The following is a 25,250-nucleotide window of genomic DNA, read 5'->3' on the forward strand; positions in this document are numbered from 1 at the left end:
CTGCTTACGGAGGCCACATGAGGTAGAGAGAGGATACAAAATGAGAGGTAATCACTAAATCATTTACATTGAGTTTTGAAATACCTTATAAAAATTGCTTTGCAGGGGCCAGCCCTGTGGCCGACTGGTAAGTTTGTGCACTCTGCTTCATGGCCCAGGGTTTCACCGGTTTGGATCCTGGGCGCAGACCTAGCACTGCTCACCAGGCCATGCTCAGGCGGCGTCCCACATAGCAGAACCAGAAGGACTTACAGCTAGAATATACAACTGTGTACTGGGGAGCTCTGGGGAGGAGAAGACGATGACGGGGGGAAAAAAAAAGATTGGCAGCAGATGTTAGCTCAGGTGCCAATCTTTAAAAAAAAAAAAAAGTACAAACAAAAAATTGCTTTGCAGCAAATTTTCTTCCCTAATAGTAAAATGAATGTGCATTCATTAGCAGTCCAACTGCATGGCATCGTGGTGTCGATGGGAATGAGAGAGGGAATTCACTGCATGTGTTCCAAATAGAGAATATGCTTGCGATGATTATAAATTGATTGTGCTGTCAATCATAATGTGTTAGTGCTATATTCTGAGTGGCTTCAGTGAACAGACTGAGAAAAAGCGTCTGAATTGCAGAGTCTGTAGGAGAATATCCCATTTTAAGGGCTAGCATAGATCTAACCCATGCCCTTGCTACAGTAATCACGTGGAGGTTGTAGGGAGAAGTGAACAAGAGACCTGCCAGTAAGGACATGTTTAGTATTTTATCTTTTGCAGAATTCATATTGTTGGCATTTTACCCCCTATTTTTCTAAAGCACCCTGTAAGACTGGAGGGAAATAAGAGGAACCAAAGGTTAGGCATCAGAGTTGGGTTGAGGAGAGAATATACAGTGTATTGAGCTAGAAATAGTGGATCATGCATGTTTGGAGCTTTACTCTGAGGTCTGAGCAGGAGGGTTTAAAAATAAATGAAAAAGCCCTTTTTCCTCTGATTGTAAAAGTAGTGTATGTTCATCCCTTTATTCAGCAGATTATGTAGAACCTCTGTGTGCCAGAATCTGTTCTAGGTTGGGGGGATACTGTGCTGAATAAAACAAAGTCCCTGCTGTCATGCCGTGTGCATTTGTGTGTGTGCGTGTGTGTGTGCATGCGCAAGTGTTGAGGCGTGTTTTAGATAGAGAAGAAAATAGCATTTGTAATTTTACCACTGTTAGCATCTTAGAAAGTCTTCCTTTTTTTTAATGTGCAAAAATATTGGTCTATGTACGTAAACACAGAGGACTGTGTGTATATTATTGTCTTAACCGCGTATGTATGGTTGAGACTACATATTATATACAATTCAATATCTTACTTTTCAGTTAACAATACTATGAGTATTTTTTCATGCAGTCTAATCCATTAGAGATAATAATTTACTCATTCTCCAGTTGATAGACATTTAGGACATTTATCTTGCTATTATAACGAATGCTGCAATGAATATCTTTGCACCTCATTTAAATCCTTTTCTAGATTTATTTTTAAAACAAGATTGAATAAAGCCTGGCAAGTTTAATTCCCGATCCAGACTGTCACCTGTGCCGTTTTACCCGTTGAAAGAGAGCGTAACATTTCTATTCTTACCTTTGTAGGAGGCAAACAAGATAGAGAGAGCTTCTCCTTCACATGATCTTTTTTAGCTTTTCTTGTGCCTGCTGAGCAGTCTGTTTTAACTGTAGCCCATCACTCTTCTTGTGGCCACATTACAAGGTCTTCCTAAGACTGAGTTTCTGATCAAGTGATTGCAGCATATCAGGAGGTCAGTGTTGAAATATTTTTTTTTTCTGACATTAACGTTCAATTCTAACCAGGCTGCTCCCAACCTGTGCACATTAAGCATGTCTCTACCTTGGAAATACCTCTTCCGGGAGAAAATTGGATGGTGACAGCATTAGAATCACAGACAGAATTATCTGGCCTGTTGTAATTTGTAATTTAAGGAGTTGGTGTGTCAGTGCTAATAGTTCAGTTAAAATAGCAGGGACTCTGTCTGAACTGCAGGTGAGCGTGGGCTTGTCTTTGCTCTTGGGAGTATCATCGGCTGGCGCGTTGAGGTCAGCTTGATTAAAAGGCTGGCCAGATCGCTGTAGCTCAGGGTATTCCTAGACTGTGGAACAGTTACATAGATTAAGGAAAGAGAGTTGTAAAAGCTGGTCGCTGCATATCACCCTGAGAGTTGGGCAGTAATTAACTTTATTTTTAATACAAGAAAGTTATTTCATTTGAGAACTGGAAAATGCTAAGGATGTAGGTAGAGAGCAGTAATTATTTTACTGTCTCAAGATAATAGCTACAGGGTATCGGAAAGAACTAAATTAGCAGTCTGGAGTGTAGCCTACAAAGTAATCATGTTAGAGAAGTACAGAAATGTAGACACTTGGCTCTGGTCCTGTCTGGGAGTCTTGCCTTAATTCGTCCAGAAAGGATGAATGCATCAGCTTTTCTGGATTGCTGACGCGTTGATATCTACATCAGCATATAATATTTCAGAGATTTTAAACAACAGTAAGAACTGTAGGACTTGGTAACACTACTGCTTACATCTTGTATACTTTCTTCAAGTACATTAATCTGTGACTTTCCTAAAATCCTGCAGAAGAGAGGAAATGGACTCTTCGAGAGGTTGTTTGATCCACCTAGAGTCATAGAATAGATCAGCTCTCCTGATTCTTAATCCAGTGAGTCATTTCTACTTCACCTTGCTGCCTCTGGTTATAATGTGGGTATCTGTCTTTACATCAATAACCCATTCCTGAAAATCAGATATTCTACGTAGGAATACCTGCCAGGAAACTCTTTCCTATAATTTTAAATGGTAAGAGTTAAAATGTATTACATGACAATCTACAACTCCATACCAATTTCCTAAACATTAATAGAACACAGCAAAATACTCCTATATAAGTAAGAAGTCTCATATTAGGATGTTAGATGCTAAAAGCAACACTTCTTGCTCTCCAAATAGTTAATACAGTTGGAAAGAAACTGTGGCTTTGTATGTAGTAGTACATGGCACATCCCCTTGGACACTGCATACTCTTCAAAATGTCCATATAGAATTCTGATCTTCTGTTGAGAAGATAACTTTTCCCTTTCCTGCACATCATTTTGTTTAAATTGTCGTATTGAGTTTGGGGTACGTATGTAGTAGCATTACCTATGCAAGCAACCAATGGAAAACATTGTATGTTGAGATGTTAAAAACCAAACGTCTTCTGGGGCTGGCGCCGTGGCCGAGTGGTTAAGTTTGCGCAGCGCGGTGGCCCAGGGTTTCGCTGGTTCGGATCCTGGGCGCGGACATGGCACCACTCGTCAGGCCAAGTTGAGGTGGCGTCCCACATGCCACAACTGGAAGGACCTGCAACTAAGATATACAACTGTGTACCGGGGGATTTGGGGAGATAAAGCATAAAAAAATAAATTTAAAAAAAAAAGGGGGGATGGGGCCCAGCCCAGTGGCACAGCGGTTAAGTGCACACGTTCGGCTTCAGCGTCCCAGGGCTCGCTGGTTCAGATCCCAGGTTCGGACATGGCACCACTTGGCAAGCCATGCTGTGGCAGGTGTCCCACATATAAAGCAGAGGAAGATGGGCAGGGATGTTAGCTCAGGGCCAGTCTTCCTCAGCAAAAAAGAGGAGGATTGGCAGCAGATGTTAGTTCAGGGTTAATCTTCCTCAAAAAAAATAAATAAAAAGGGTGTATGTTGGTTCTGGGATTTGATTTTACCCCACTTAAAGCTAATAAGTTAGCCTGCTAACTGTTTCATGGATGTTGGTAGAAGACTCAGTATCTTTGGGACAGAGACCAAGCCCCTACTGTGCTAAATGCTCCAAAAATGTTTATTTTCTTACAAAAATCTATGTGAGATAGATTTTTTAAAATTTCAATTAATACCTATTTTATAGAGTCAGAAACAGACCTAAGCAATTAAGTAACTTGCACAAGGTTTGCCCAGCTGGTAAGTGGCAGAATCCGGATTGAAACCCGTTTCTCTGAGCCCATTCTCATATATATATAGTTCTCTTAGAACCTGTTCATTGGGTGGAGAGACCTGTATATATACCTTTAGATCAAGAGTTTAAATTTTGTGTTCTTTGTCCTGTATTCTTACTAGTTTGTTTGATATATCAATTTCTGATGGAAGTGTTAAAATCTACTATGATTGTGGATTTTGTCCACAATCTATCTGACTTTTATTTACGTATTTCCAAGCTATATTTGGAACTTAATATATAGCTTTATATAATTATAAATTTATATAGTTATAAAAATAAAAGTTGTGTAATTATAAAGATATAATTTAAGTATATATACAAAGCTGTATATCATTTGCATATTTCAAAGATATACAGGTGGATCTATATTCAAGTGAATCTGTTGGGTGAGTTGTTTTCCTTCCTTATCACTCTGTTTACTTCTTGTGCCCTAAGTAACATTTATGTCCTATTAATATTAGTATGTAAACTATTTTGGGAGTTGGTATTTGTCTGATACAAATGGTGGGACGAAAATCTCTGTAAGTGTCCCTAATTGGTTTTGTCTTAGGTGTGTTTCCTGTAGGAAGCATGTAGCCCGTTTTTGTTAATCCAGTCTGATAACCTCTGTCTTTTGAAAGCTTGCTCCTCTGCTCTTGTGAGTCGGTACAAATTCTGATTCGTGAGTGTTGCTTTCCCAGAGTTCTGTAGTTCAGATAATTGACAGAAAGTAATCTGTTGAGAATCTGTGTTTTATTTTTTATTTTGAGCGTAATAGAAGTTCAAAATGTAACGCGAATTTCTGGGAGCCAATTTGGTACTGATGGAGTGAACTTTGGGGCACAGATATATGCATTGGAAGCCCAAAAGACTCTCTCAGGAAAGCAGTGTAGCGTCTTGATTATTTGAACATGTTTTTTGGTTTTGAATAACAAGGACTAAGGCTGTAGAGTTAAATTTGTGGCATAAGAAGTTGAGAGATTTTTACTTTAAGGAGAAGTTGTAAAAAATACAGATTTGGAATCTTAAGAAACGATTTGTTTTTAATAGTCTCCTAGGCTGTGTGGAATACAGCATAGTTAGAATCTTTAAAAGAACCCAGTATGTTGTTCGTTAAACTTTCTAGGGAAACGAGCACATATCACTCTGAATATCCCCTTTTTTGCTCTTTATCCACTAAACTGCTTGGATGACTTGAAGTGTTGGGTTGTTATTTATCATCTGAATAAACAGTACAAGTGTTTGGGATGTAAATATAGTGTGACAGTTCTTGTTTTCTAAGTTCTTATGGCAGAATTCTTGTTCATTTTTTATCTCAATGGCAAAATAGAGCCATAAGGAAAGAGTTAGGAATAATACCTACATTCAGGGTAAAAGAGGAAGGACAGCTGCCTGTGAAGACTCCTTGAAGGCCGAGATCTACCAAAGACTGAGACTCCACTAAGGAAAGAATTCGGGAAGGGCCGGGGTGTTTTTTCTGTAACAGGATGAATAAATGTGACAAACTTACCAGGGTTAGTTTACTAAGAGCAAGCCGGAGAGATGCGCGGCTTCTCTAGGGGCTTTACATGCGCAGGTAAGTACTATGTTTTTTTAAGTTGATTTTTAAGAGTTAGAATTAATGAAAGCCTCTTGTAGCTAGAAACTAGTAAGCGGTCCAAGTTAGGAAGGAAGTCAAGCTGCTGGACTTGGTGTGTTTTACCTTTCCTTTTCAGTCTCATCTTTTCTTTACCAGCTTTTTCCTTATTTGTTACATTTTTTCTGTCTGAGAAAAGTGCACCTATAGCCTGCAGAAAACACAGGAAATACTGTTGGAGAAAATAGCAGAGGCAGTGCCACCCCCAGCGTAGTGGTGGGCAGTGTGTGTTGTGCGGGTGCCCACCGCCCTCCTGTGACCGTGACGCTCTCGTTCTGTGCAGTGTGGCTTCCTGTTGTGGTGCATGGCCGCCAGCCCTTCCAACGGGGCAGACCTGATCTACAGGCGCGTCATCCGCCCTTTCTTCCTGAAGCACGAGTCCCAGGTGGACACTGTGGTGAATGACTTGAAGGACAAAGCCAAAGAGACTGCAGATGCCATCACTAAAGAAGGTACGACTTGGGGACAGCTTAGGTCAGCATGTGAGAGGAAATGGGGGACACTGGGCCCAAAAGAACAAGCTTCCTCGCCTTCTTGTTCCATCACCTTTCCTCAGCCAGATGCCCAGGCTGCTCTGGGACTTCTTTACCAAGACTTGGCCTGTTGCCCTTTACTTTTCCCGGGATTCTTCTAGCGTGCTGCATTTAACCCACCATTCAGTCAGCACGTTAGGAAAATGACTTTCCTGTGCTGGGCAGAGATTTTAGAGGATCATCTGTATTTACATACAAGTACACTCTTTAATTCAGTGCAGGTTGAACTGCTTAATATGCTGTTAGAATTTCTTTTGTTACAAGTCCAAGAGAATGCCCTCTCTCTCAGCTCTCCTGGTTTTCATTCATTCAACAGATTTTTATTTAGCGAGGTGCTGAATATGTGCCGAGCATGTTCACAGTGCTGGGGATGAACCAGTGGGCCACACAGACCATAATACTTGAACTCACAAAGCGTACAATCTTGTTGAGAGAGAGAGATGGTAGAATTCAGAAGTAAGTTATATATACTTAGCAGATTAGATATAGATAAAATAAAGCAAATAGAAAGAGAGTGCTAGGGGCTCTAAATCACTTAGAATGATTTCAGAAATCCCCACCAAGAAGGTTATACTGAATCAGACTTGAAAGTGGTAAAGGGAGGAACCATGGGGAAGAATGCTCCAGATAGAAGGAACAGAATGTGCAAAAGCCTAGAGGTAGGAGCACTGCGATTGGAAAGGAGTGATCTCGAGGAGTCGAAGGAGACGAGGTCAGAGAGGTTGGGGAGTGATGCCATATAGGCTGATATAAAGGCTTTGGCTTTTCTGTGAGATGGGTGCTATTGGAAGATTTTGAGCAGAGGAGCAACATGCTCCATCCCGTGTTTTAACAGGATTACTTTGGCCAGTGTACAAAGAATAGTCTGAAAGGGGACAGGGAAGAAATCGGGAGACCAGTTAAAAGGTTATTGCAGGGGCCGGCCTCATGGCCCAGTGGTTGGGTTCGCATGTTCCGCTTTGGCGGCCCAGGGTTTCACCGGTTTGGATCCTGGGCACAGACATGGCACTGCTTGTCAGGCCATGGTGAGGCGGCGTCCCACATAGCACAGCTGGAAGGACCTACAGCTAGAATATACAACTGTGTACTGGGGGGCTTTGGGGAGAAGAAGAAGGAGAAAAAAAAGTTGACAACAGATGTTAGCTCAGGTGCTAATCTAAAAAAGAAAAAAGTTTAAAAAAAAGGTTATTGCTGTGATCTGGCTGGAGAAGATGATGATGGCTTGGTTCACAGTGGTGGCAGTAAGCGGTAAGAAGTCATTGGATTCTTGGTATATTTTGAAGGTAGAAGCAATAGGATTTGCTTATGGGTCAGGCATGAAGTATGAGAGAGGAGTCAAGGTCAAGGCCAAACTTTTTAGCCTGAACGGATAGAAGGGTAGAATTGCCATTGAGCTGGGGAAGACTGGGTGTAACAGGTTGAGAGGGGAAAATAAAGAATTCAGTTCTGGACATAACTTTGAGGTGATCTGTTAGGTACATACATGGAGTAGTCAGCCAGCCAGCTGGATATAGATGTCAGGAGTTCAGCAGACAGGTGTGGTCTGGTGATATAAATTTGGGGGTCACCAGCATATAGACAGTGTAGTGAGCATGAGACTGGATGAGGTCGCTAAGGGATTGAATGTAGTTGGAAAGAGGAGGTCTGAGGACTCAGCCCTGGGGCCCCCACTGTTTAGAGACTGGGAACATGAGAAACAACTAGCAAAGCAGACTGATAAGGAGTGGCCAGTTGAGGTAGCAGGAAAACCACGAGACTGAGGTATCCTTGGGGCCGAGTGAGGAAGGTGTTTCAAAGAGGAGGGAGTGATCCATTGTGTCACGTGCTGCAGCCAGGTCAAGTGAGATAAGGACTGACACTGACCATTGGATTCAGCAATGAGGAAGGCCCTTGACAAAACGGATTTTGTGGAGAGCAAAATTGAAATGGATTTGAGAGACGGGAGGAAAGGCATGAAAGAACATAGATAAGTCTTTTGAGAAATTTCCTGCAGAGGAGCAGAATGGGGCTGAGACTATAAGAAGGAACTGGGGTCCTGAGGATTTTTATTTTCTTTTTTTTAAAGTAGAAGAAGCAAAATATGTTTGAAAATTAATCCTCTCCAGTAGAGAGCAAAAAGATGGTGTGCGTGAGAGGGTGAATTGCTGGGGTTCTGCCCTTGATTAGATCAGAGGAGATGGGACCTAGTGTACAAATAGAGGAGTTGGTCACAGGAGCAGGAACAGTTTAGAACAACAGGAGGGACATCAGTTTATGGGTGGAGATGCTGGTAGGTGAGTGTATGTGATGGTGGGTGCTTCCAGAAGTGATTTTCTGATGCTTCAAACTTCTCAGTAAAGTGGTTAGAAAGATCAAGTGAGAGGGGACGAGGAAGGAGGTGATAGAGGAGAAGCTGTGAGTGAAATCGTTATCTGGACCAGGGTCAGCAGACCTTTTCTGTGAAGGGTCAGATAATAAATACTTTAGTTTTTGCAGGCCATCAGGTCTCTCTAGCAACTATTCTCCCCTGTCACTGTAGTGTGAAAGCAGCCATCAATAATACATAAACTAGGGAGTGTGGCTGTAATTTGCTGGCCTAAGACAGTGTCAGGTGATTGCGAGGGAGTATTAAGGCTCACATGAGATTAGTGTTCATTAATTTCAAGTGAGACCAGTTTGTCTGTTTTTCCCCAGACACATTCAGCTACATGGGTGCAGCCGCAGAATAGGTGGAGAGTTGTGTCAAAGCTGATTTTCCTAAGTATGAACCGTGAAGTGAGAGTGGGACTAAGGAGTGGTTAATGTTTGACGATGGAATTTAAGCTGAGTGATAAGGGAAGCGAGGACATCAAGGGAAGTGAGGAGCAGCGGAGAAGGTGATAGGATCGATGGATTATAAAACCGGGTGGTGGAGGAAGAACTCTGCCTCCGCATCCTGGAGGGAGCGAGCTGCAAAGATGGGAGGTCATGGTGGAGTGTGGGAACCTTGACGCCGAGAGTATAGAGGGACTGCAGTTACTGGCAGAGACAAGGATCATGGGAGTGAGTCCTGAGGTTGGCAGGAGTAGCTAGGATCCAACACAAAGTTGCTTGGAGGGGAGAAACTAAGAGGCCAGGATACTGGAAGAATACTGAAATCACCAGTAATTAAAATAAGAGCAGTGTTGGAGAGTGATGTTAAGTTTGGAGCTAATCTTAGAGAAACCAGGCAGCATGGCAGCATAGCCCATGGGTCAGAGATGACTGGAAAAGAAAGGCTAGTGGGAGATAGAATCCGATGGCGTGAGATTCTGAATGTGGCAGCGAAGAGCAAGGACAGCACTCGCCAGACCTCCAGCCCAAGTAGTGCTGGGGTCATGGAGGGAAAAAACAGCCACCACTTGAGCAAAGTGTCCTCAGGGGACAGCCAGATTTCTGTAAAAGCAAGAAAGTAAAGGAAACATTTGGCGAAATGGATGATAGAGGAGATTTTGCTAATGAGTCTTAAGTTCCAGAGCACAGTAAGGGTTTTAGAACTTGGAGAAAAGTGGGCAGTGGACATAGAATTAGAGATTGTTTTTATAGAGCCCTATGGTAGTTAGGAAGTGGGAGCTGGGAGGTGACCTGATCACTGGGAAGTACGGTCCCCACCAAGACAGGTCTGCAGCAGCACGGGCGTCCCTGCCGTGTTCTCCCCACTTCTCCCTCACAGACCCCTCTCTCCTCTGGACTCCTATTTCTGGGCATACAGCTCTAGGTTTCTTCAATACGTTTGTCGACAATTTTAAGGGTTTTCTAACTTGTAGCCTTCACGTCTTCCCACTTTGAGATCGCCAGTTTCTTTTTAGGAGATTTCTTTTCTGTTCCTCTCTGCCCTTAGCCTAACCAGCAACCTCTGGCGATGTCATTTCCATCTAGTTCACCCACATTTCATAGTCTCTTGGTTCTCTTACATATCAATACTGTAAAACTCAATTTTACTTTGATATGATGCCTTCCTACACAGGAAGTATAAAAATGAAAATAAGTTTGGAGGAACTTACATGCTGCCGTATTAGACTTTTCTCAAAGCTTCTAGATTGTGCAGGAAGTAAATTTTTACAAAGGGCTAGTTGAGAGAGAGGCTTCAGTGTCTTCTTCAACTTTGTTCAGCAATGTTAATTGAGTGAGGGGAGAGCAGCTGTCAGGCAGCTGGTGAATGAGACACTTCACTTGACTCTGGGCTCCATCAAAAACAGCTGCGGTTTGTGGAATCTCACAGGAGGCCCTGGAAACTGCCAGGAAACTACCCCCCACCCCCACCCCGCCCCTCTTTCTCACACACCATACTAGTTCTTACAGCACATTCCAAGCCACTTGGTAATTAGGAAGGGGAAGGCTTAGTCTCCCAGAGGTGTAAGAATATTTTCTTGACGAACGTAGTATCTTGCCACCAACTCCAAGACTTACAGGAAACTCTTCCCCTCATAGGAGGAAATGGGGGCACAGTGAGAGAATACAAATGTGTGTATAAATATACCATCATTTCTGGGTTCTGGGAATGAGGACTTTCTCTGATTTTTGTCACTGTGGGATAGATAGATGACCTAGTTGTCGTCAGATTGAGACACAGTGAAGTCATACATGTGAGCACCCAGACACAAGAATTTCTTGGTTGTACAGAGGAACACTATATGCTCAAGGAATCTCTGCTGCTTGTGATGCTTAAAGGAGGACGGAGGGCAGATGGCTTAAGTGACACTGTCACTACAGGAGGGCTAGGCTAGGTGACCTTAAAGACCTTTGCTCAAGTACTCAGGATTTGTGCTCTGAAGAGGTCCCTTGTCGGTTTCCTGGAAACTCTAGCCCTGACCACAAACCTCCCCATGTGTTCTCTGCACATGAGTCATCCAGGCTCTTATCTAGTAGCTACATTAGGCACAGAGCCTGTATTGCAAATAGCTCTGATAGAATTTTCTTTCCTCCTAACAGCCAAGAAAGCTGCCGTGAATTTACTGGGCGATGAAAAGAAGAGCACCTAAACCCCTGCCTGGATGGAACCTTTCTGCGCTCTCTGTACCTTCCCCTTGAAGCCTGATGTTATACTAGGGACTATGGCATAATCATTTTAATAATATTGCCTTGGAAACATTTTTGATATATTAAAAAAAGGAATGTGTTATAAAATTTTGCTTACTTTTACTGTCTATATACATAGGGAGCATTTTAATTTAAATTTAATGCGATGGACAGTGTCCAAATCTTTGGAAAATATATTTTGCCTCTGGGTAGGAAAAGATGTATGTTACCGTCCTGCAGGAACTATAAACTTAAAATTATATATCCCACAGGCTTTGTACTTCACTGGGCTCTCTCTGCATGCATTTTCTCTGTACTTAGATTTTAGGATACTCTTTAAGGTTCTACTTTAATGATGTAATGTATAATTTTGTATTACATGTTTTTAATGTATGTGTGCATACATATATGTAGGGAAATGTTACTGTCTGACTATAACATGCATAATGCTCATGGGGAGCACCTGCCAAAAGCTGAAGTTTCCATTGTGCTGGTGTGGCCTGCTAAATAATTCTTCAGAAAGTTAATACAAATGAGTAATATTTCAAATGAATAGTTAAGTGATAAATGAGGTTGAATGGAGATTGGCCTGGTTGTTTTCCTGACATTGTAGCAGCTGAATATCAGAGCAGCTTTGTGAAACAGTTCCTTTAGTAATAAATGTGGCAGTGTCACACACATCAGTCATCTACAGCTCCCAATGCCCTGTAGAACAGTAATACTGTCTTGTGGCCTTTTAAAAATCTGCTTATAAGCTTTAGATTTGTCTGTTTTTAAGATGCAAGGATGGGAAGTGTCCCTGGTTTCACCTTCAGAGCTGAGTAACATGTTGGTTTAGTCTTGTTTCTTTCCCAGTCTAAGGAACCTCCCGAGACTTGCCTGCCTCTGATTACGTGTATGTTCTTGTTTATATCACGGTACATGCTAACCAGACTCTAAGCGATTCTGGGAGAATGAAAGGAAGTATGATATAACCTATAATCTAGTTGGCAGTGGTTAAGTCAAACTGCCTACATGTTCTTTCCCTGGTCTTTAAGGTCAAACACATGAGGCTTCTCTAGTTTGCAAGTAAGAATCATTTGTAATCCATTTAAATGCCTCTATCTTTATGCTTTGTTTTGATAAATTGCATATAACTACATAGTTTAAGTACAGAACAAAAAAGTTACAATTATTCTCAACAGCTTGATCAGGCAGATAGCTTAGAGAGGCCTTGACAACTTGTTTGGACTAGAAAAACTGAGCTTTATACCAACCATACTACTAGGATCCTTCTGAATTAGACTAAACTGACTAAAACAAGGGTATAACAACTCACAAGATTAATACCTAGCCTGTAAAATATTTTTTAAGGCAAATAAAGATAACAGTTAGGTAAGATCATATTGATGTCTCATGATGTAAAAAATATTGACAATATCAAAAGTAAAGGACAGTATCACCCAAATATTATAATATGGATCAGGGCATTTATATATTTTTTCTGGGAAAAATATAATAGTGATTCATAAGGCATCTTATGTTAACATCACCTTGGAAAAAAAACTTTTAGAAGGCAAACAATTGTTATTGGGAGAAAATCAAGCCTTAGATTAAAAAAAAAAAAGGTATCTCTAGGAGTACTTAAATCCCTTTCCCCATAAATAAGGTACACTTTTTTGGTGGCAGAAGAATGAAAATTTGCAACTTTCAGCATACAGAATATATAATCAGATTGTTAGTATCCAGAATATTTAACTTTTAGTATACAGAATATCAGGCGAGATGGAGAGGCATAAAAGTTACTTTTTCTCATAATTACTTACAGGTTCCCATCAGTTTACAAACTACTACAGTAAGAATATATGTTCTGAATGCAATTTTTTTGTCCCTGTAGCTTTCTCCTACAGTGCATTCTGCAAGAAATTTAACTTAGTGTTTTTGGCAGTCGAAGCATACGTATTGATGACAGAAGTTATGAGTTGAACAATTCATCAGTCTAGATTTTCCAAATATATTGCCATGACTAGAGTAATTGAAGACAAGCGTTTATTTGTAGATGAATTGTATTTTGGGGGTAGGTAAAGTTACAGAATCCTTACAGCAATTCTTCCCCTCCTTGAAAGCTTTCAGATCAAGAGTTACCCAGGGGAGGCTCCTACCCACAGCCTGAAGAAAATGAGCATAGCCTTTAAGGTACCACCGATCCTGAAGGTGTGATGTATTAAATGGAAATGGATGTAAATAAAACTCTGTTATCTCATTTGTTATATTTCATTTCATTTTGTGGGGCCTTTTTTTTTCTTTTAATTTAGAATCATTTAAGCAAAATCTTAATATAAAAAATGAAATATTGCTGTTTATTAACCCTATTCCTCACCTGGCCTGTAATTTTCCCCTGGTGGTTACTGTTTGTTAGATGAAAGACTTTCCCTGAAGAAAACATACCAGCCAAAAAAGTTTCTACCAATAATTAGCACTAGATTTAAAGCCAATCTAAACCACTGCTTTCTACCCACATACTGCATCACACACGTCTCATATGACATAAGATAGTGTATCGCGTATATTTTGATGTAGTAAACACTAATCTGTGCCTCCAAATCATTCTGTACTTTGTCTTAAGAGACCAAGAAAAGAAGAACTTGATATTGTCTAGAATCATGGTGTTTAGAATAACAGATACAATTCAGATCCTTAACTATCAAATATTACAATTCTATATAGTACAGCAGGAAAGTAAATTTATTTGAAAATGTTCTTAAAAGTTTTTCTGACTCCTTACTATTGACATAAAATCTCTTTACAACGCGCACCTCAGAGAATTAAGAGCAATAAGGACATTCTTTGGTTACAGCAGTGGGTCTCAAACTTTAGTTTGCATCAGAATTTCTGTGTCGGGGGAGAGGGGGTTTGTAAACACAGATTGCTGGCCCCCTCCCCAGTTTCTGATTCACTAGTTCCGGGGTAGAGCTGAAAAGTCTGCAGTTCCAACAAGTTCCCAGGTGATGCTAATGGTCCACTAACCAGGCTTTGAGATAAAATCACTGGGCTAGGTAAATGCTGTCTTTACACTTGAGTATACAGAGGTTTTTCAGACCTGGCTGCACGTTACAATCACCTGAGGAGCTTTCCAAAACTGCTATCTGCCTCCAGTACCAGAAATTCTGACATTAGTCTGCTGTGGTACCCAGGTCCCAGTATGCTGTAGAAACTACTGCATAGCCAGGGTTGAGAACCACTAGTAGAGACGACTAAGAGGCCAAGAATCCCAAGATCAGAGAGTTTGTTTTAGCTAGTTAGTTTCCCTGGTGTATTAGTTTCTATTGCTGCTGTAATAAATTACCTCAAATTTAGTGGCTTAAAACAACAAAGTTATCTTACCGTTCTGGAGGTGGGGCATCCAAAATGGGCTGACAGGGCTGCGTTCCTTCTAGAGGCTCTAGGGGAGAATCCGTTTCCTGGCCTTTTTCAGCTTTTAGACACCACCTGCACTCCTTGGCTTGTGGCCCCCTATTATTCTGACCTGCTTCCCTTTTATAAGGACGTGAGTAGATTGGGCCCACCTGGATAATCCAGGCTAATCGCCCCAGCTCAAGATCCTTAATCACATCCGCAAAGCCCCTTTTGCCATGTAAAGTAACACATTCACAGGTTTTAGGGGGAGGGAGGGCATTATTCTGCCTACTATACCTAGTCTCTCTTTGGGTTAAGAAGTTTCATTATAAAGTCACCCCCAATATCAAAATAACTGCAAAGAACAACAAATGTGGGAGTGAAGTGAAATAAGGAGGGTCGGTGAAAAATGATCCTATCCCCATCCAAGTAAAAGACTGGAGGTTTATTGTCTGGAGATAGTAAGAGGATCTTTGGGGTCGGGGATATAGGCGGAGGTGATGAAGGGAAGTTGCATTAAAAACAGGTTTGAGTGACTAAACGCTGAAACCTATTAGCCCCAGCCCACCTCCTCTCACTATGCTCCCAGAACTGTATCCTCCTGAGTGAAGCTTGTTAGACTCCTCTCTAGGGAAGCAGATCAGCAGGAAGAAAAAACACCTCTTATCTTGGAAATTTCCCCAAAAATGTTCCAGCCAGGTATCCCTTTAGTGAAACTCGGAGTCTGCAAGCCCTTCTTAGGTGCTCAGAACTTCCAGTCAGCTGTTTGTTCTTTCACTCAAAAAACTGTCAATCCAAGGGAAGCCGCTTAACATGACAGGGATCAAAATAAAAACAGAAGAAAAGGAACTTGGAAACTAAAGAATAGAAATCATACCCTCTGAGAAAGAAGAAATTACTTCCATGAAATAAGAGTAGAATGCTAGAAAAAGCAATTAGGTGACACGGGAGCTCAGAGTAATTGAAAATACAAGAAAAATTAAAACTTCAATAGAAGGGTGGAGAGAGAAAGTGTGGCGATTCTAGGAAATAGAACATAAAGGCAAAGAAATGGAAATAGGAGGGAAAAAAGATACGAACATTTGAAGACTAGTCCAGCAGGCCCAATCTTCAAATAAAAAGTTCCAGAGATCAGAAAGGGGAGAAAAATGGTCAGTGAAGTTTTCCAGAACATTTCCCAGAACTGAAGAACACAAGCTTCTCGATGGAAGAGGCCATTAGGTACCCCATACAAGGGACACAAGAAGACCCAACGAAGCAGGCTATTGCGAGATTTTGGAATACTGAGATGTTTCAGCAAGAAAAATGTGGGTCACAAAGGATGTTGAACTAGAATGGCTGGGGCTTCCCTTCAGCTATAACAGAAAACCATGAAGCAATGTCCTTGAACTTTTGAAAGAAAGCGATTTCCAATTCTCATTTTTTTTTTTTAAGATTGGCCCTGAGCTAACATCTGTTGCCCATCTTTTTTCTTCTTCTTCTTCTTCTCTCCAAAGCCCCCCAGTACATAATTGTATATTCTGGTTGTAGGTCCCCCTAGTTGTGGCATGTGGGACACTACCTCAGCATGGCTTGATGAGCAGTGCTAGGTCCATGCCCAGGATCCGAAACGGCCAAACTCTGGGTCGCCGAACCAGAGTGCACAAACGTAATCACTCGCCCACAGGGCCGGCCCCTCCAATTCTAATTGTGTCCAGCCAAACACTGAGAGTAAGAATGATGACACTTTCAGACATGCAAGGTCTAAGCACGTTTACCTCCCTTGCATTTTTGGCAGGAAGATCCTGAAGATGGGCTACACAAAACAAGGAAGTAGCCCAAAAAAGAGGATACATAGGCTATAGTAACACAGGATTCCAAAACAGCCAGCTGTGAAGTGAGTCACACTCCGGAGGATGGTGAAGAGAGAAACCTAGAGTGAAGCTGTGCATCTGGCCTAAAAGGTAACCAGTAGAGATCAGAGAGCCAGGTAAAAGGCTCCAGAACAGACTTCTTTAAAAAGATGAAATTAATAAACTACTTAATGTGAACAAACCTTTTGTTTTTGAGGAAGATTAGCCCTGAGCTAACATCTGCTGCCAGTCCTTCTCTTTTTGCTGAGGAAGACTGGCCCTGAGCTAACATCTGTGCCCATCTTCCTCCACTTTGTACGTGGGATGCCTACCACAGCATGGCTTGCCAAGTGGTGCCATGTTCACACCCAGGATTCAGGCCGGCGAACCCTGGACAGCCGAAGCGGAAGGTGCACGCTTAACCACTGTACCACCGGCCCAGCCCAGAACAAACTTTTTGAAAGGACGTTTTCACAACTGATAATTTGTAGTTGAGTTAGCGATACTCAGAAAACTAAGCAAATGAAAGAATAAAATAATTAGGTCCAAGGAAAACATTAAGTCCAGAAAACGAAAATAACCATGGCACACTTCAGTGTTTCTCAAACCTTAATGTGCCTAAGAATCGCCTGTGGATCTTGTTAAATGCATTCAAATTCTGAGCTGGTACCAGAGCTTCGGCATTTATCACAGGCTCCCAGGAGAGGCCAGTGCTGCTGGATACATGGCTCAGCTACGAATGGAACGTATAGTAGTAATGTAAACTGAGTAGAGATTAAAATTATGAAATACATTGGTAGGAGGGAAGATGGGAAGCATGCATGTGTGTATTGGGAGTAAAGGAAGAAAAACTAGGGGCCGGCCCTGTGGCCGAGCGGTTAGGTTCATGCTCCGCTTCCACGGCCCAGGGTTTTGCCAGTTTGGATCCTGGGTGCGGACATGGCACCACTCATCAGGCCATGCTGAGGCGGCATCCCACATCCCACAACCAGAAGGACCTACAACTAGAATAGACAACTATGTACTGGGGGGCTTTAGGGAGAAGAAGGGAAAAAGAAAAGAAGATTGGCAACAGATGTTAGCTCAGGTGCCAATCTTAAAAAAAAAAAAAGGTACAGAAAACTAAATCATCCCCTTCTACAGAAGGAAGTTAATGCCTAAAACAAACTATTAAAACTAGCTGGCTCTTTAAATTATGTACAATATTAATAACAATAAAGTCCTTAAAAAGTGGGCAATGGATGTCAATATAATTCACTGAAATAAACACAAATGGCATTTCAACATATGAATAAATGCTCAATCTTGCTCATTAGAAAAGATGCCAGGGGCCGGCCCCGCGACCGAGTGGTCAAGATCGCGCGCTACGCTTTGGTGGCCCAGGGTTTCGCTGGTTCGGATCCTGGGCGTGGACATGGCACTGCTCATCCAGCCATGCTGGGGCAGCATCCCACAGGCCACAACTGGAGAGACCCACAACTAAAAATACACAGCTGTGTACTGGGGGGCTTTGAGGAGAAAAAGGAAAAATTAAAAATCTTAAAAAAAAAAGCTTCCATTTTTCACTTGATTGACAAAGTGCAATTATGCACTAATTGCAACAATGTGAAGTAACAGCAATACGATGTTACAATAGTTCCGAAACCTTTTTAAACAATCCTTATTGCCCCATTACTAAAACAATTTTGCACTCCAGTCATCTTTCTATGACAAATCTTTTAAGTTGGCTACCCCAATATCCATTTTCAACTACTTTCTTCTTGGCTGCCTCTACTATCAGGACTGAAAAAGCTACATATTCACTTTCCCAGCCCGCCTTGCAGCTGAAGATTGACATGTGCCACGGTTCTCTACACTGAGACACATTAGTGAAAGTTGGCTGGGATGGATTTTGAGAAATTCTTGGCTTTCCTTTTAAGGGGGGATAGAAGTGGCTGGCACAGCTGTCATTTCTTTCTGCCTTGAACCCTGATGTGATGTCTGGCATTGTATCAGCCCTTTTACAAGCTTGAGACAACAATTAGGAGGATGTTAGAAATATGCCCTGGACAGTGGAATGGAAAGAAGTAAAAGGCATCACTGAGCAGCTTAAATGACACCTATAATAACCTTAGGATTTCATGTTATTCGAAAAAAATTAACTCCGGCTTATGTCCCTTGCTGTTTTGTTACACAGCCAAACACATTCCTAAGGGATACACTTTCCCAGAGGGCTGCCCTGAATCATGTTGTGCACACACTGCCCCAATATTTATTTGTAAGTTAAATATATAAACTGTTATACTATTATATTCACTATAAAACAAATTAACAGAAATTGTTAGAGAAAAAAGTAAGTAGAAATTCTTAATACTTTTTCCTGCATGTCAATGGATCATCTTCATACAGTCTGGGTATGTAATGCTATTTAAAGCTCTCAACTCTGGGTTCATTTATTGTGTAATCAAACAGAAGTGTTTGATGTCAAGCAATAAAAACAAAGAAAATGGGATTTACTGGAAGGATATGAGGTAGCTCATAGAATTCACATTAGAGCTAAGCCAGGTCTCGAGGAGTAAGAATCAGGATAGCTAAATTTATAGACCATTAGATATCTTTGCTCCCATCACTCCAGATTTAAATTCCTGAGAAACAATCCACTGGCCTGGCTTGGGTCACATCCTGCGGTCAGGATGCGGTCTTCTAATTAACAGCCCTTCCAGAAGCATATGGAGTTAGAGAAGGCAGTTCCTCAAGCAGACAAAATATATGGCTGAATGGAGATTATCTTAAATTTTATATAAAATTACCACTTTCAGAAATAGTGCTTTGGAATAAAGTCAGAATCACCAACCCAATTTATTTTCTTGAAAAAAAAGTGTATCTAAAGGTGCTAAAGCATAGGTAATTTAAGAACTCCAATTAAAACAGTGTTCTTAAGCCTATAAAGCAAATCTAAAGCTTAAACTCCAGGACATTCCAGTCAAAAAACTAGTATTTGAACAATTACAATAAGCGATTAAAAGAGTATGATATGGCTGTTCATAGACCTCAGAGGACTGAATCACTTTCTTCTGGTTCCAGGCTCACACTAAGCTTCCAGTACCCATCTTATTCTAATTATCTACTCTACCAGCATAAACAAAAGCTACAAAAGTCAGTTTCAAATTTTATTTCATTAACTTAAAAGGTGAACAAAATGTTTATTTCACATCTTACTAAACTCATTTATCTGAAACATGGTTTACATAGAGGACAAACATATAGTATTTCAAGTAAGTTATGGTAGAGTCCATTTAAAAACAGGCTTCTTTCTTCCACAAAGAAAGGCATTGAAAGGCAAAAAAATTTTCTTTTATACTGCATAAGAGCTAGATGCAAACTTTTGATGTACATTTATTTCACTGTCAACTCTGATGCTGAAGCTAGGCGGCACAACTGTCCACAGTTCAGTTAAATGATGCCAACAAAAAGCTTGTTTCTCTCCGATACAAATTAGTGGCCCCCATTCATGTCTCTTACAGTAGGTACCACAGACTTGATTCTCACATCAGGTCACTTCTTCTTCTTTCCTTTTCCTTTTTTACTTCCTTCTCCTTGCTGAAGACTTTGGTCACCACCTCCTGTTTTTTGTGTCCTTGTTTTTAGTTTAGGTATCATTTCTGCTACATACAACATTACTGACTTACCTAGGAACCGAAAGTTAGGCTTAGTGTATAATTTGAGAAATAAGACATAAAAGGTCATTAACTTGAAAATCATAAAGTTCAAGAAATCATTACTACATCAAGAAAATGAGGTGGATTAACAAAACAATTTAAATGACTATGAAGACAATGACTCACTCAAGTGGAGGCCTTTGCTGGGGAAAACGTACTGAGAACAAGGCCAAAATGTTTAAATGAACAAAATCACAATTTAAAACACTTCACTGGAAACAAAATGTTTGGCCCTGGACCTAATAACTGCATGAAGATCAAAGGAGCAGATATCTAAATATAACCAGCTGGAAACAGGATACCACTGTACCTTTAGCTATGGAAATACAGGGCCTCTCAGTCTTATAACAAAAACTCAATGACCTGAAGCTTCAAAAAATGTTACTCATATGCCCAGAGGACTCGTGCGTACATCCTGCTCCGTGCACCAACCACCTCCTCCAGCTCCAGTATCTGCTTTCAACACACCAAGCCCCTCAGTCTTTTCTCTTTTTACCTTCTTACTATTTTCTTACTGGAAACAGGAAGCAACATCTTTTCAACCGTAGTTTTTACTTCTATTTTATTTACTGGTCAAATCAAAAGTTGGTTTTTTTGGTTTTTTTTTTTTTGTCTTTTGACTTTTAAGAGAGAGTATAGGAAGATGTCAAAGAGAAGAAAAATTACATTGGAATATACTTCCCGTCTCTCTTGAGTCAGAATCTTAAGTTTTTAGAAATATGTACCAATCCTGACAGGTTTTGGTATATAAAAACCCATCTATTTTAATTCAACTAAAAACAATTAAGTTGTCAGTTTTGGGGTATTGTGTCGAGAAAAAAAATTAGTAGCTCCATTTTAGAAAATCAGATTTTTTAGAAATAAAAATTCAGAAAATAATAACATGCAAATAAATACTCATCTTCCTAATACCAGAATATTTTGGAATACTGATGTCCAGGTTTATTTGGTTATTGCTTTTTTCACTCAGCATGGCTTTTCAGATTTATTAATGGTAGAAATTATTAACAGACCTCAAAGGTCTCTAGGATGTGAAATGGCAATTAATAATCTTACACTCTTAACCTGGGAACCATGCTGGACTTCCAGAGCTTTATAAAATGTTCCCAAACAATTTTTTGAAGAAATGATTAGTAGGTTTCATCACATTCTCAAAGAAGTCCTTAACTTAAAGGAAGTTAGAACCACAATTTACCTCTCTCCATCAGCAGTAGTCCCGTCTCTAAACTAATCTCTAAAATGCAAATTATGATTTTTACCTTTCAAAAGGCCAGTTTTAGAACCCTTTATGCAGTGTAGAGGAATGAACTATCACCAAACTTTATTCATTCATTAAAAAAGCTTACGTGATGGGAACTGTACAAGACAGAGGCTGCCATCTTCCTGCTTGAGCTGGACCCGGACTCGGCCCCGGTACTGAGCATCACGATTCCATTCTCTAGAGTACATTTTATTTCTCTAACGTAAAAAGAAAAATAACAAACAGGCTTTAAGAAAGTTATTACATCAAGGAGATGAGTATGGAAAATAGCAAAAAAGGAACCACACCTTACCTCAAGAAATACATTAAGTCCGACTGCTGAGCATACATCTTGAATCTCTGTAGCTGTAGGATTTTCAACAGCCTGAACAGTTAAAAACAAGAACACTGAACAGCTTAGCTTTAAGTGGACAATGCTGTATTGTTGTAAATCATTTCAAATACTACGAATGAAACATACCAAAAACCCTGGGTTTCCTTTCTTATCAGGTATAGTTGCTTTAATTGTAATTTTTACAATTCCTGGGAATAATACTGATTCATACCTCTGTGTCCACTCTCCTCCAACAGAACATAAACTGCACCAAGGCAAAGACTCTTGTGTTCACCAGTATCCCCACCACCAGGCATGATGCTTGGAACACAGTGGGTGCTCAGTGAATCCTGGTTAAGCACCCATTACAGAACAACCACTTTTAGAGTTGTTCGGCAGTATCTACTAAAGCTAAACATACGCATTCCTCATGACAGTGCAATTCCACCTCTATGTATAGATCCAAGAAAAATGTAAAAATATGCTCACTAACAGACAAGTTCAAAAGTGCTCACAGCAGCACTATTTATAAAAGCCCCAAACTATAAACCACCCAGTTATCCATCAACAAGAGAATGGACTATGGTATATTCACACAGTGCAATGCTACACAGCAGTGGTTTTCAGCAGGGCAATTCTGCTCCCTGATCCACACCTGGCAATGCCTGAAGACATTTTGATTGTCACAACTAGGGTGGGGTAGGGCACTGGCATCTACTGGGGAGGGGCCAAGGATGCTGCTGAACCACCTAAATGCACAGGACAGCCCCACAACAAAGAATTATCTGGCTTGAAATGTCAATGGTGCTGCTATTGAGAAACCCTGCCACAGAGCAATGAGAATTAACACACTATACTCAAAAATGTGGACAAATTTTAAAAGCTTGAAGTTCAGTGAAAAAGGACAGACGCAAAAGTACACAGGGTACAATACCATTTAAATAAAATTCAAGAACAAGCAAAAATAATCTATGGTGTTGGAAGTCAGGACAGTAGCTATCCTTGTGAGTATATGTGGAGGGGACAGTGACTGGGAGGGAACAAAAAGGAATCTTCCTGGGTGCTGGCAATGTTTTCTTAATTTGGGTGCTTGGTTACACCCATGTGTACTCAGTCTGTGAAAATTAATCAAGATATATACGTAAGATTTATGTATGTTTCTGTATGTATGCTATTTATCAATAAAGTTAAAAACAATTCATTCTCGAATTTATCTGAGAGCTTGCTCCCAGAGGCCTCTGTCACGGTGGCATGACGTCAGGGCTTATTCTGAACCAGTGCTTTGACATCTTCTTTTACCCTGAGACAGCAAAGTATTTTCCCTTCCACATTAAAGCAGCAAAATGCGAGACATTAAATCACACAAAAATAAGGCACTGCTTCAGGCCAAGTTACCTTAAATCTATCATTAGGTTACAAGATGTAAATGACTAAAAATTAGAATATGACATCAATTTTGAAGATAAAAAGCTACAAAGACCCTTCACTTGGCATTAGGCACTTCCCAAACTGAAGTCACCAGGCCAACTAAGAACCTGGGTTTTCCTATTCAAACAGCACATGGGAGAAATCATGTCTTTTAAAACCATAACACCCTACTTTTAAAAAACGTGAGTTTTCAAGTAACTTTACCTCTCTCAAAAAACACAAAACAAAACAAAGAAGATAATGGGCATAAAACTACAAAATTAAGTATGTCTGAATTTTCTGCAAATCTTGTTTAAAAATTCAATTGCGTTCCAGACATTATATTGTATAATGCCATAATTTTGGCTTCTTTTATTAAGGGGAAGATCGTCATAATCTTGGTTTAAAAAAAAAACCATGCAAAAGCTACAATCCCCGAACCCAACTTCTTTCACACACACACTCATGAAGAACCACTTAATAAATTCCTTCAGCCAGAAATTAGTGCCTGTTTTCACCAATATTAAGGAAAGCACCCCAAATTCTTGGCTGCTGTTCTCCTCAGGCCCCAAACAAAGCAAAAAAGTAAAAGCAGCCTTTGCGCCCCTAACATTACGACCTCCCCCAGGAGCCCGCTTACTTTACTGATGGGGATTCGCCTCCCCTCCGCGATGGTCTTCTTGTTATTTAAATAAGCAGGATAGATGCAAATGAACCTGCCACAGAAAAAGCACAGCTGGTATCCCTAGAGCAGAGGGTATTTCCAAAAATTAATTCATTCTTCCATCAACATCAGGACTGCCGGTACACCTATATTATTTTCTTAGTATTTTCTTTTTCTCTAAGTTGCCTCCTTTTTACTTAATTTACTGCCTTTGATGGGAAAAAAAAAATCACTTGCTAGAGAATGTTTAAAAAAGAAAGGAAGGGAGAAAACAATGCCGCGGCGGTTCAGGTAGACTAGCTGCCTGTCACAAGTTCCCGAGGCGGCCCGCTCTCTGCCATCTCAGTACGGCGTCCGCGGCGCCGAGGACTAACGAACCCCGACGAGCCCTTCGGGACGGGAGAGGAACGCGGAGAAGCGTTCTCGCTCTGAGCTTCGAAGCCCTTGTCGCGCTTTCAGGTGAGCACTGCGCTCCCCAAAATCGGCACTGCAGGGACCTGCGAAGCGCCCGGTGCTACCGGCCTCCCGGAAGAACGGGCGCTCCGGGAGCCCCGGGCCGAGCTCCCCGGCGGGCCTCTCGCAGGGCTGGGGAAGGCGGCGCAGCACCGCGGGCTCGCAGGAAGCCCCTTCCCTTCTCCGGACCCACCTGTCCTGGTCGGCCGGGGACCGCGCGGCGGCGCAAGCCATCTCCACCCGGACCTGCACGGCGCCAGCCCCGGAGCTGCAGGGAGGAAACCGGCCAGACCTCGCCTCCAAGACTTCCCAGACCTCCTCGACTTCCGGCGGAAGTCCTGCCCACCGAAACGCCTACGCGTCCGCCGGGTGCTACAGTCCGTTTGTTCCGGCACATGTCGCTCGGCGCCAATATCTCTAGTTTCTGACGTGGCATTTGGGACCTCTCTTCTCGCGAGAAGATCCCGAATGTGTCTAAATTCTTCGCTTCGCAGATCTAGCCAAAGCCAGACGTTTTGCGCATGCGCTGTCGCAAAAATGGGGTTTAATTTTCAAGCTGTTTCACGTCTGATTTCACGCTGCGTTTGGGTAGTGGTAGGAACCTTCGCCCTTAACCGAGGGCTCCACAGCGCGGGTAATCTGTGTAGTTCCGAGCAGGTTGTTAGGCCAGGCGAGGAAATGCCCTCGTGTTTAATCTTTATCCGCGCCAGGGCTCCCGCAGCTTGCTTTCATCTTGATAAAAATGGATTTTTATAGTCGTGGAACTAGCAAAATTACTGTCACTGTCTTTCCGTTTGCAGTCCACAATGTTAGAAATTTGACTATACACCTTTTTAAACTTCTGAAGAACACTTCCTACCATAAAATTCACTATATTTCTGCATACCTTAGGTTAATTGCAAAAGCACTATTTCAGCATTTCCGTTCTTCAACTCACACCTTCATTCCTATTTTAGTAGCGGCTGTTTATTCCACACCAACAAAGGCACTTTTCAAAAAACCGGATAAGATAAGATAGGTATTTTCTTTTACAGATGAAAAAACAAACAAAACAAACCA

General features: G+C 41.3%; 2 protein-coding genes across 2 annotated transcripts in view; one reads left to right on the top strand and one right to left on the bottom strand.

Moving 5' to 3' along the window:
• REEP5 (receptor accessory protein 5) overlaps positions 1 to 13,430 on the top strand; it is a 36,568-nt gene extending 23,138 nt beyond the window's left edge. The window contains exons 4-5 of the mRNA XM_046667059.1: positions 5,923 to 6,091; positions 11,102 to 13,430. Coding sequence (XP_046523015.1) covers positions 5,923 to 6,091; positions 11,102 to 11,151 — 219 coding nt within the window. The 3' untranslated portion in view covers positions 11,152 to 13,430. The remainder of the gene's footprint in view (positions 1 to 5,922; positions 6,092 to 11,101) is intronic.
• Positions 13,431 to 19,531: 6,101 nt separating this feature from the next.
• On the bottom strand, positions 19,532 to 24,539 carry SRP19 (signal recognition particle 19). The gene is made up of 5 exons (XM_046668697.1): positions 24,385 to 24,539; positions 23,715 to 23,790; positions 21,647 to 21,718; positions 21,440 to 21,551; positions 19,532 to 20,063 (listed from the first exon to the last, which is right to left on the bottom strand). Exons 1-5 carry the CDS (start codon positions 24,423 to 24,425, stop codon positions 19,930 to 19,932), a joined length of 435 nt encoding a protein of 144 aa, XP_046524653.1. The 5' UTR covers positions 24,426 to 24,539; the 3' UTR covers positions 19,532 to 19,929.
• Positions 24,540 to 25,250: the final 711 nt, after the last annotated feature.

This window comes from Equus quagga, chromosome 7 (assembly GCF_021613505.1).
Source record: "Equus quagga isolate Etosha38 chromosome 7, UCLA_HA_Equagga_1.0, whole genome shotgun sequence".
Lineage (NCBI taxonomy): Eukaryota > Metazoa > Chordata > Mammalia > Perissodactyla > Equidae > Equus > Equus quagga.